General features: G+C 39.0%; 1 protein-coding gene across 1 annotated transcript in view; it reads left to right on the forward strand.

The window, feature by feature from the left end:
• porb (P450 (cytochrome) oxidoreductase b) overlaps positions 1–12,500 on the forward strand; it is a 36,768-nt gene that overhangs the window by 15,630 nt on the left and 8,638 nt on the right. Inside the window, exons 3-11 of the mRNA XM_079611256.1 lie at positions 1,366–1,414; positions 4,184–4,312; positions 4,451–4,600; positions 6,227–6,351; positions 9,507–9,596; positions 9,806–9,904; positions 11,286–11,402; positions 12,008–12,126; positions 12,233–12,414. Coding sequence (XP_079467382.1) covers positions 1,366–1,414; positions 4,184–4,312; positions 4,451–4,600; positions 6,227–6,351; positions 9,507–9,596; positions 9,806–9,904; positions 11,286–11,402; positions 12,008–12,126; positions 12,233–12,414 — 1,060 coding nt within the window. The remainder of the gene's footprint in view (positions 1–1,365; positions 1,415–4,183; positions 4,313–4,450; positions 4,601–6,226; positions 6,352–9,506; positions 9,597–9,805; positions 9,905–11,285; positions 11,403–12,007; positions 12,127–12,232; positions 12,415–12,500) is intronic.

Consider the following 12,500-nt stretch of genomic DNA (forward strand, 5'->3'; position numbering starts at 1 on the left):
GGAGGACCGGCTGGCCGCATTAGACAGGTGAGTGTGTTTGCTGTGATAGTCACTCCGGGTCTCATGAGGTCAACATGACACAGAGCGGAGAGGCGAGGATCTAACGTTTAAAACTTCACACATCTCACCCAGTGTATTTCAGTCTTGGTCCTGAGTAAGTAAGGCACATTTGTATTGTGGCCAAACAACAGCTTGGTTGATTGTGTTTATTATATAACAGCAATGACTGCTTGTTCAAGCTGTGATTTCTTTATATAACAGCATTGCTCCATAGATATACATGTATGGTCAAAAGTACTGATGATTTTATTCCGGTATTAATGAAAGTGCAAAAGCTTTCTCTTGTTGAATAGACAATAGTATATTTAAAACTGTAGTTTTCACACATTAAATCACACTATTCACATCCTTGTGCAATAGTTGGCCATGAGCCCAGAGTTTTTACACAGTGAAAAGTCTCTCACGCTTTCTCCATTCACTGCACTCTCTTGAACCGTGTGTGTGTGTGTGTGTGTGTGTGTGTGTGTGTGTGTGTGTGTGTGTGTGTGTGTGTGTGTGTGTGTGTGTGGATGGATGGAAAGATAAAGGCTCTGTTATTGAGTTCATTGTCAAGGTGCATGAGTGTAAATACAGGTGGATAAAAAAAATATTGTGTGGTGGTTATGTGTTATTTCTCTGAAATTACTATTATTATTATTCTGTTGTTCTTCAGCAATTGTTTAACTTTTGTATTTTTTATTGTTTTACATTACTTTTAACTCATTATTTTATGTTTTACATTCGTCTTACTCTTTACTCTTACTCAGTTGTAGAACTGCTTACGATAAGTTATAGAAAAATTAAATGAAAATTTGCAGTAAAACACATTTAATTGTTTTCCTTAATAACAACATTAAAAGAAAAAAGACATTCAATTTCCATTTCAGTTTTGCCTGTCAGCCAAAAGAAATATATTTGTATGATGTTAAAACATCGTGCTATGTGAACGCGCTAATACGGCTGCTGTGATGATTGGTGACGTAGCTTCAGACGTGATGTTACAAATGAGCAACTTCTTTTTCCTAGAGTACGAGTGCTTTTCCTGGGTCACTGACGAGGCCAATCAGATTGCAGCTGAGGTCATTGCTTCATGGCCTCACTCTTAACTAGCCACTGAATAATCCTGAATCTCGAATAGGCCCCCGTCTCAAATATTTCTTAAAGTTATGTTTAAATTACGATAAATTCCTCATGATTTGGATCCGCTGTCTGTTGGTATTGGACACACAGTCCAGTTTTTGTCCATATTTCTATACATAATCATTTATAATATACTTATTTGTAAGCCATTTTGTTGTATGACTTCTGGTTGTCTGTGTTTTGTAGGACTCCAACAACAAGGGACACCAGTTTTATTGACAAAATGAAGAAAACGGTAAGACTTTCACCCTCCTCTTCTCCTGTGGAGTTTAATATGTTAAAATGATCAGACAACACAGGCCCTCAAACACATCTTCAAAGGGGTCGTGAATTGAGAAACAAAATTGTCCTTGGTCTTTTGATATATAAGAGGTCATTGTACTATAAAGTTGTACGTTTCAGAATCATACGGAGGTAAAATGAAAAGAAAATGTCATTGAAACTTTAGTGACGTCAGTCAGTTCGCTTCAGAAATGCCTTCACATAAACCCCAACTTAATGTCTTCCAGTGTTCAGAGCATCTCAACGGTGATCTTGTGCTTCTCTGCTCTCCTCTTTGTGCCCGTCTTCAGCGTGTCCCGTCTCTGTTAGCGTCCCGTTTACAGACTTCTAATATTTCCACACAAATTACATTTTGGGAAATGATTGCAATGCATTTTGTGTGAAGCTCTGGGCTCCAGGTTGCCAACGACTGGGCTAGCCTATAAACAGATAATTTAGGAAGCAGAACATTAACATGTTTCTTCAGATTAAAGTCCACGTCACGATGCAGTGGATGGCAGATCTTTAAGGAAGCATAAACCGGATAATCAGGTTCCTCAGAGGAGGTTAAATCCTCCAAGATTGTGCCTTATTCCCTTATGGGACCTCTCTGTAGTCTACAGAAAGCTCCTTTTGAGCCCCAAGTGCCTCAGGGAAGGCTGTTTTCAGACATAGGCTGGTCCTCTGGATTGTGGAAGTCATTGCCTTGGCGTACCAGGCACAGGGTGTGCTTCTGGAAGTGTGTTTCCCTTCTGGAATATGAGCACACAACGTCGCTAACAGACATTTGCAGAGCGGCGGGCTGGGCGACACCTAATACCTTTGCGAGATTTTACAATCTCCGGGTTGAGCCAGTTTGCTGTGTGTTGTCAGGTAAACTGTAGGCTATCGGTCGGGCGAACCGCTTGCACACAACATCTTCCCCCTCCCTGAGATGATAACGTGCGATTTTTGTCCGGCAAACCCTGGACATGCTTAAGGCCCCGATCACACCTGACGCGTTTTTCAGGTTTGAAAACGCGAGGCGCACAGCACTGGCCAATCACACAGAATGAGCGTTGTTTTTATGTTGCTAGGCAACCACCAAAACAGCTGTCCTGTCAGTCAAGTAAATGTCAAATCTGCTTTTTATTAACTTTATTTACTTTCTGTTAAAGGGAACACTCCTCTTTTTTTTGGAAATAGGCTCATTAGCTCCCCTAGAGTTAAACAGTTTTACCGTTTTTGAATCCATTCAGCCGATCTCCGGGTCTGGCGGTAGCACTTTTAGCATAGCTTAGCATAGATCATTGAATCTGATTAGACCGTTAATTAGAAGAGTTTCGATATTTTTCCTGTGATATTACGCAGGGCCTGAAAATAGTCCCCAGCTCGGTAACTTCCAATGTGATTGGCACTAAGTTTGTAATATCATTGCGCTGCTGGTACGGCAGAACAGTTCCTTGATTATTACGCAGGAATGAGAGAATAGTTCCTAGTCATATTGGCCTAGAAAATCACAACTTTTCATTTTCTGTCGGTCTTAGTACACGATGTAACTACAGAAGAGTCAAGTTTTAATTAGGAAAAATATTGAAACTCTTTGGTAATTTTTTTGAGAGAGATGCTAACGGTTTAATCAGATTCAATGGTCTATGCTTAGCTATGCTAAAAGTGCTACCGCCAGACCCGGAGTTTGGCTGAATGGATTCGAAAACGGTTAGGAGTTGGAAAATGAGCCTATTTCCAAAAAAAGTGGAGTGTTCCTTTAACATTGTGGTAGTTACGGTCCATGAAGTCGTTAGCTCCTGGTAACTCGCGAGAGCACCACGTTTATCCTCCATCATCGCACTCTCCGGGCTTTCAAAGCGGGTTCAAAGCAACTGTAGCTTTTTCCGCTCTGAGTTGATTTTTTTTTTTCAACTTCAAAAACGCGAGGCGCAGCAGGCGGTTAAACACGAGGCGCCTGGGGGCGCATAAACAGCGCGCAGAACGCTCACTGCCATAGGAAAACAATTGAAAAAAGGCGCCTCTCACTGCTAAAAACGCGTCAGGTGTGATCGGCCTTGCTCTTCAGCACCCTGGGGCAGTACCAGGCCCAATACCCGTGAACAACGTTCCCTCTAAACTGAGCAGAGGACAGATGTGAAATGTGTGGGGAAATCCATTTGATTGTGGTTTAAATGAGAAGTAATTGCTCTGGTAAACCGCTATAGAGTTAAGGCCCTTGCACACTGAGTCCGAAATTTACGCATGTTAAAAAAGAAATATGTCAATCACGCTTACACACTGCCTCCGAAAAGAGTTTACCTCCGCCCACTTTGGGCTTCAGAAAATGCTCTTCAGAAACCTACGGGTGACGTCCATATGTTGAGTGCAGTCTATGGTCTAGACACAACCGCAGATATGGAACGTCTCGGTTACTATTAAAGTCCAAAAATATCAGGTGTGCAATCTCAAAAAACATAACAATATGGAAGACAAAGCTTGCACATTATGGGGAGGGAAGAAAACTCTCAGGTTAGCTCTTTGATCAGTGCCTGTTAATGTTTTTGAATTGAACTGATGATTGGCTCTCCACCGAACGTCCTCTGAGGTTTAGTCTGTTTAGTTTTGCAAAATATGCTGACTTTGCAGGATGTAAAAATAACCCTTTTTAAAGTCAATGAAGTGCAAATTATGTTACACGAACATAATATTTTCTTTGGTGAATCTTTTGGGATAGGCATTGAAATGCGTAATGACTTTTAATATGACCTTCTAGGGCAGGAACATTGTGGTGTTTTACGGCTCACAGACGGGCACAGCTGAAGAGTTCTCCAATAGACTTGCAAAAGATGCTCATCGCTATGGCATGAAGGGGATGGCAGCGGACCCAGAGGAATATGAAATGGTAATGCATGTGATGTCTCTGTCAGAGCTAGATGTATTCATTGCACTTCACAAACATTATTTCATCTGTGGGATGAAAATTGTCTTTATTTTTTTCCCTTCCTCATTTGTGTTTGTGTACACACACTTTTATTCCCAGGGTGAGCTCTCTCGTCTGGCTGAGATTGACAACTCTTTAGCGATCTTCTGCATGGCCACGTATGGAGAGGGCGACCCCACTGATAATGCCCAAGACTTCTATGATTGGCTACAGGAGGGCGATGCTGACCTCAGTGGAGTTAAATACACAGTGAGTTCCTCATCACACCAATTTCAAGATTTTAGGAACAAAGACTCACTGACTTCCTCCTGTCAGGTTCAGTTTATTAGTTGTATGCTCTGAGCTTTTTAGCTTGTCAAAGCACTTTGTTATACACAAGCTTTTTAGACTTTAACAAAAGAAAAACTCCAAAAAACGTGTTTCCACTAGGGATGGGATGGTTACCGGTTTCACGATAAACCACGATAAAATGTACTGACGGTTCGTATTATCGTTTAAAATTTAACTATCATTAAAACTGTGTTTGATTATCGCGATTTTTAATAACTCACTGTAAATCCTGTCCAGCCAGCAACAGTCTGACGCGGGCGCAGCGCGCAATGTTGGGTTTGTTTTATTCGAGAAGGAATGGCGGATGGCAGTGACCGTGATTCACTGTACACTTATTACACCGTTTTTTTTTTTTGAACACATAATTACGGGGACATATTGATTTGATATTAATGTTTTAAATCTTACCTGTTTATAAATCCATTTTGTACAGCATACAAAACAATCGTCCAGACAAGATCACAACAATATTATCAAACTCTGTAAACAATAAATCAACTCTGATTTAATTTTTAATACAATCAAAACCGGAGACGCAAGACGGCAAGTTGTATTTGAATGAAACGAGAGCGCGCGTCCGTTGTGAATGTGATTGGATGTGCGCTGTGTTATAATGCGTTGCTATTGACGACGGTCAATATAATGAAGGAAATGCCACAGAATAGAATCTTGCTTTAAAAAAGTGCTTGTTTTATTTGTTGTTTGTTGATTTTCAAATATAAAACTTGTTGAAATGTTTTCAGTGTGAGCATCAGTTCTGTTTGTACATTTTCATCTTGTTTTAACAAAACCGTGATAATATTGATAATTTTGGTCACTATAATCGTGATATGAAATTGTCATACCGTCCCATCCCTAGTTTCCACTACTTTAGGTACTTTCCAAAACATGCGTATTTGAACAAACAAGACCCATGACACAGTGCAGCAGAGCAGAAGTGATTCTGGGGAATATGCGGTGTCATACTTCTGCAAGCCAATGTCTCAGGACTTCAGGAATAGTTCACAGAAGTTGAGCAAAGTTCAGTGACTCAACATAATCGCTGGTTTAAAAAACCCTGAGAAAAGATATTTGCCCACAGATTTAGCAGAAGTACAAACTACAAATATGACTGTGTAACTTCTGCATTAGTGGATTTAAAGAAATAGTTCACCCAAAATGACATCAATGTTATTAAATCACCAAAAAATATTCAACTAAATATTTTAATCTGCGGAAAAATACACTACAAGCCAAGGCAAGTTTATTTATATAGCACATTTCATACACAATGGTAATTCAAAGTGCTTTACGTAGAAGAAATTAAAATTATCAAAAGAAATAAGAATAATACAAATTAAATCACATGCATTTCTGACTATTTGGCTTCTGGTGTGGTTTCAATTCAAAAGGTTTTGGACCACATTAGCATTTGTATTTAGCGCTGGCTACTTGTGATGTTATTAATACCAGGTGTAAATGGAGTCATGAATGTAATGAATATACAGTATAGAACAATTACTATTTATCTATTTGTTTAAATCATTTCTAAAACGTATTTTTAAGGTGTTTGCACTGGGCAATAAGACATATGAGCACTATAACGCCACGGGAAAGTATGTGGACAAGAGGCTAGCGGAGCTGGGAGCGCAGAGGATCTTTGACCTGGGAATGGGAGACGATGATGGAAAGTGAGTGACACATTTGAACACTTCTGTCTCATTATAACGCTCAAAATGTGCCCGTCCAAGATCAATGTGAGGAATCAATGACTCCAAAAGTGGATAGTATGAAAGTATTTCTACCGTTACTGCAATTTTCATGTGTTTTAACATCATCAGAGTACTTTCAATTTGGTAAATGTTTTACTTCTCTACATTTTAAAAGAAAAAAAAATCTTCCATCTTTTCCCATTACTTTTAATGCCAAACACGACATTCCTTGTTATTTTGAAGTTGAGAAATAACTAATAGTGATAATAGTATGATTTGTGAAAATATCATTCTTGTGAGTGTAGGGAACTACCCGCCGGCCCAACGGTATGATCATTCGTTACATTTATATAGCGCTTTTTCTGGGACCTCAAAGTGCTTTACATAGAAGGGGGGGAATCTCCTCAACCACCACCAATGTGCAGCACCACTTGGATGATGTGACGGCAGCCATATTGCGCCAGAACGCCCACCACACACCAGCTTACTGGTGGAGAGGAGACCGTGATGAAGCAAATCAGTGTATGGGGATGATGAGGAGTAGGGATGCTCATATTGACCGTTTAACCGTTAACCGAAAGTAAACATTTTGACCGATTAATACTATCAGTTACACGGTTTAAAAGTAAAAAAAAAATATATATATATATATATATATATATATATATATATATATATATATATATATATATATATATTTAGCTTTTTTTTTGTTATTTGTTTTTTGCATGGTTAAAAAAAATATTATATAGCCTATATTTGTTAACTCACGGTGTGCGTCGGCAGGCGCACCCGCTCGCGCCTAAAGACATATTTCGCTGAGCAAGCTAACGTTAAATGAAGCAAGCGAAAACTAGCCTACTGTGTGGGACCATTTCGACAGAAAGGGCGACGAAGTTACTTGCAAAATATGCTACGCGGTATTAAAATAAAGCAGTAGTGCGAGTACAGTGCAATATCACTTGCGAAGCAAACATCCACAAGCAAATGAAAGGCGCTTTCCGAAGTTGGCCACTAGCGATACGTTATCTCTGTATTCCCGGGACATCTGTGCCATCGGAGACCCAGACTTAACCCCACGTCATGTAGACATGTTACATGATGGCGGCGGTTGTCGGTCGGGAAAATGAACCGAAATGAGCATCCCTAATTAGGAGGCCATGATGGACAGAGCCCAAGGGGCAAATTTGGCCAGGATGCCGGGGTTTCACCCCTACTCTTTTTCGAAGGACATCCTGGGATTTTTAATGACCACGGAGAGTCAGGACCTCGGTTTAACGTCTCATCCGAAGGATCTATCTGATCTATCATCAGAATCATAACATCATGCTCAAACGGCAAAATGAAACACACTAAAGAAAGTTAAACATGGAAAAAAGCATAATATATGTCCCTTTTAATTGTAAGAATCATCTCATGTAAGACTCATGTAAAAATAAAACCCACTACTCTGGAGAGACAATCTCAGAGTAAGAGCATTGCTCAAACTTGGTCTTGAATGGATATAAATCCATTGTAAGGTGAAGTAATGGGTTCATTATAATGCTTTAGTGGTCAGTGTTTTTATAGTGTTGTCTATTGTATTGTCTGTGATATATGTATGAGAAACAGCCTGAACTTGTTCACTGAAATATAATCTACCTGAGAAGGATCCTGAATCTGAACCGTTCACACAGAGGGAGAAAACATGTGCTGCAAGAATGTAAATGGTACAAAAAATAATGTTTTTTTTTTTTTTTACATTAAATGAGGTAAATGTTTTCTAGTAGACCCCATAGGCAAAATAATTAACCAGTAAATGAGCATAATAGTACCATTTTTAAGTGTTTCATTTTAGGGTGGCAAAAAAGGCTTAACGACTTCTGAAAGGGAGGAGAGCATGCTTCCCGTTTCATTTCTCAAAAACCATGAACTAAATTATGCACGCTAAAAGAAGATGCATTTAAATGTGGGTCCACACGGCAACCGGGCACATGATTTGTACCGTGTGTTTTATTATGGGCTGCCAAGAGCATAAAACCATATAAATTCAGGAGATGATTAGAAACCAAACATTAAGACTAGAACAGACGTGCCTGGTGAGTTTTTCATGTGTGGATGCCCCTGACAGAAGGTTTTCCTGAGAAGTTGTCCTGTGCATGCAAGCACTGATAAAGTGGTTCATGACATCAGAACCAGCAAGAAGAATTCACTGCTGGTTCCTTCGAGATTTTCCTAAAGGGTTTCATAATGGGTTTTTAAATTTGAGTAAAATAACATAACTTGACGATACTTGAATCGATTTTTCGATTAATCGATTTTTTAAATGTGGTCGATTCAAAATCGATTCTCAAAGGCCAAAAATCTAATTTTTTTCCATATTTATTTAAACCTATCACCCAAAAGCCAGTATTAGTTTTCCTACAGTGTTCATAGGCTTGCAGCCTGCCTCCATGTTACAGTTAATGCTGTGAGATTTTATGTTAGTTTTATCTTAAACATAAAATAACCTGATCCTGATTGATCAAGGCATGCGACTGTTCTGACTTGTCTAATTTTCAGAATCAATTTTTCATCTTGCATCAAAATCCTGTCTATTCATTGTGTGCATTTGAAGGTGGGTTTTAATGTACCCAAGAGTACCTAGTATCGGAATTGAATCGAAATCGAATCGAATCGAATTGGAACATCTGAATCGATACCCAGCCCTAATACTTAGTAAAGTATTACACACACCCATTTTGAAAACACAAATGTTGTATGTTTCTAATAAGTAACTAGATAAGACAGTATGGGGTGTGGATGTGTGCAGTGTACGGTGTAGAACAAAACGTCAAAATAACGTCAAGTTATATTTATTTACCACAGACCTTATTTTACTCCATAAATTGAAAAACTCGAAGGAGCCAGCTGTGAATTAGTCTTCCAGGTTCTGATGTCATACCTGTACCACTTCATTATCCACACAATTATAAGTGAATGAGACTCATTGTTGGTCACTGTCATATGATAAATAATTGTGGTACTGTGTTGGGTAAGTTCTTGATGTGCACTATAACATCTGGGTCCTGAAGCAAACCCATAGAACAGCTGATGTAAAAAATAAAAGGTTATAATAATAATAATGCATGTTTCTGTCATCGATTCTCTCCCAGTCTTGAGGAGGATTTTGTGTCGTGGAGAGAGCAGTTCTGGCCAGCTGTTTGTGAACACTTTGGAGTTGAAGCAACTGGTGAAGAATCCAGGTCTGAATAATCTTTCCATCTCTTCAGGAGAATTGTTTGTCTCTCCTGCTTTTGTTAGTGGGTCACAGTGACCTGAGCTCAGCATGCCCTTCTCTGCTTATTTAACAGGCCTTTTCAGACTGGAAAACACTGCTCCATAGACAAACTGAAGAATAGCTTGTCACAAAACTCTTGGCTTTGTGAAGTAACAGTCTTTCTCTCACACACAGCATCCGCCAGTATGAGCTGAAGGTACACAGCGATCTGAACATGAATAAGATCTACACTGGAGAGCTGGGACGCCTCAAGAGCTTTGAGAACCAGAAGCCGTGAGTACAGCCCCATGTTCACATCCATCAGTCGGACAGAAGCTTAAGCCCCTCCCACACGTTTGAATTATCCCTCACGTAACCTTGACGACAGAATAAACACTCCTGCTGTGCTTAATTTGATAATATTTGATACTTTATAATTAAAAAGGACTTTATTTGCTTATAATATAGACCGTAATACAGTTTGAAAACCTTTAAGGACAATATTTACCCCTTGGAATGGATTTTCAGGGACATGTCTCTTATGGCTTTTATGGGGGCATGTTTACTCTGCAACCAAAAACCGCTGAATCAATCCATCAATGACAATTTATGTTCTTCAATTAGGCAGATCCGTTATGAAAAAAGGAGGTCAGGAATCGGATATTTGTTATAAAATTTAAATTTCGATTCCTCTTATTGATTCCTTTTGTGTGCATTTCAATATGATTAAAAACCATTCAAGCGCGAGACGCCTCGAGCTGCTGTCTCTATATTAACACTAATCAAACAAAAGACGAAGAGAAAATCCACTCGTTCTTGACTTTTCTAACTATATTTGTCATTTATATTTTATTTATAAAGTGCAGTGTTATTTTTTCATTTGATTAGTTTCTGAACCTAAATACCTGAACATCTTAAAACACTGTTTATTTCAATCGTACACTTGTTCAGTTGTATTTATGTTGCGATTTGCTAATTTTTTAGTTGTTCTTTTACGGAGTACTGAGTATTTACTTGTCTTTAATAATGCTTGAAATGTATATTAGTTAGGCTAGTTGTTTTTGCTATGGTATTTTTAATCCACAGGCAAAAGTTCCTTGTGTTAGCTCATTTTACCCTATGATTTTAGTTCATGATATTCAGCCACAATTAAATGTTTTGCAATAAGACGTGATAAAATAAACGTGAATGAGATCTTCACGAAGAAATGTCCTGCTTTTTTTCACTCGCACAATCACATCCCTGCCGAGACAGTGAACACAGATGTGTTGTTGCTGCAGGCCACTGTAGTGTCTGCACTAACTCATAACTAGATATTAAATATTTGTATTATTATAATATGATCATATACTATTATTAATAAGAGTACTATAAATAGATCAGGGGGGAAACTAATGCACAAAAAGTGAATTTCACAATTTGGTTAATAGAGTTCCGGCTCTTTAAAGATAAATTCCCGTTCAGGACACCAAAGAAAACGACAAAATTGATTCGATAAAAGCATCAATCAATCAATCATTTTTTATTTATAAAGCATGATTTTTGCCAGCTCGTTTTAAATGTCTGGGGTCGATTTGTGTCACTTGTGGTGGCATTTCTGCTCTGTCCTGTTTAATTTCTGACCCTGTAAAGTGTGCTTGGTGTACTGTCTGTTATTCATTGTGTGTTCTCACAGGCCTTTCGATTCGAAGAACCCTTTCCTGGCACCAATCACTGTGAACCGCAAGCTTAACAAGGGCGGCGAGAGACATCTGATGCACCTGGAGCTGGACATCACCGGCTCTAAAATCAGGTAGTGTGTGTGTGTGATCTTACTCTGTGTCCTATTCTTAAACCGCAGGAACAGAGCTTAACCTTTAAACTTTAATATGAACCAAACAACAGGAGCCATAACCCAGTTACGAGCCAGTACATGGGCAGAAGAGGTGGTGATGAAGAGGTAGCATTGATCTGTGTCTGTGCAGGCAGACCTGAGCTGATCTATTCATATCTAATATGTAATAAAGAGGAGGAAGGACAAAACGAGTCGTTTTGAGAGCTTGGTCTCAATAAAAGCCGTTTTTGAACTAATGAAAAAGTTTTGAGTTGTGAAACTTGCATTCTTTATAATGCATTTTAAATCAATTATAAGTCAAAGTCAAATATATTCACCATTAGCAAATAATTGTTCTTTTTAATGGACTAAATGGACCTTTGGTGTCATTTCTTTGAATAGATAGTACAGAAAGTGCATTCGCTTGATAATCAGTGTGTACGAGGGTAACTAGCTTCCAAAATGTTGAACACAAATGATTCTTTTGTATTTCATTTTTAAATGGAGCTTTTTTATGAATGGCAAAATGAGTTTCAGTTAGTTTTAAACTGCTTACCGACTGCTCCTTTAAAATGTGTGTGTAGATATGAATCAGGAGACCATGTTGCTGTGTATCCCATCAATGACACAGCCATAGTGAACAGGATTGGTGATATCCTTGGTGTGGACCTTGACACTGTTATCTCCCTCAACAACCTTGATGGTATGGCATTAATCTTTAAAAGTTCAACTTGAACAGTTCATTCATGTCTGTCCAGTTGTCAACATCGCTGAAATATGTGTGTGTGTGTGTGTGTGTTTATTTTCAGAGGAATCCAATAAGAAGCACCCGTTCCCCTGCCCCACCACGTACCGCAGCGCCCTGACTCACTATCTGGACATCACCAATACTCCACGCACAAACGTGCTTTATGAACTGGCACAATACGCCACTGACCCCAAAGATCAGGAGAACATGCGTAAAATGGCCTCCTCCTCACCCGAGGGCAAAGTAAGTGTCACTAGAGCCAAACGCACACCTTGCACCACTTTTGCATCACTTTTGCAACAGCTGAACTGTTATTGCTAGCGAGTGAA

This window comes from Phoxinus phoxinus (assembly GCF_949152265.1).
Source record: "Phoxinus phoxinus genome assembly, chromosome: 4".
Classification (NCBI taxonomy): Eukaryota; Metazoa; Chordata; class Actinopteri; order Cypriniformes; family Leuciscidae; genus Phoxinus; species Phoxinus phoxinus.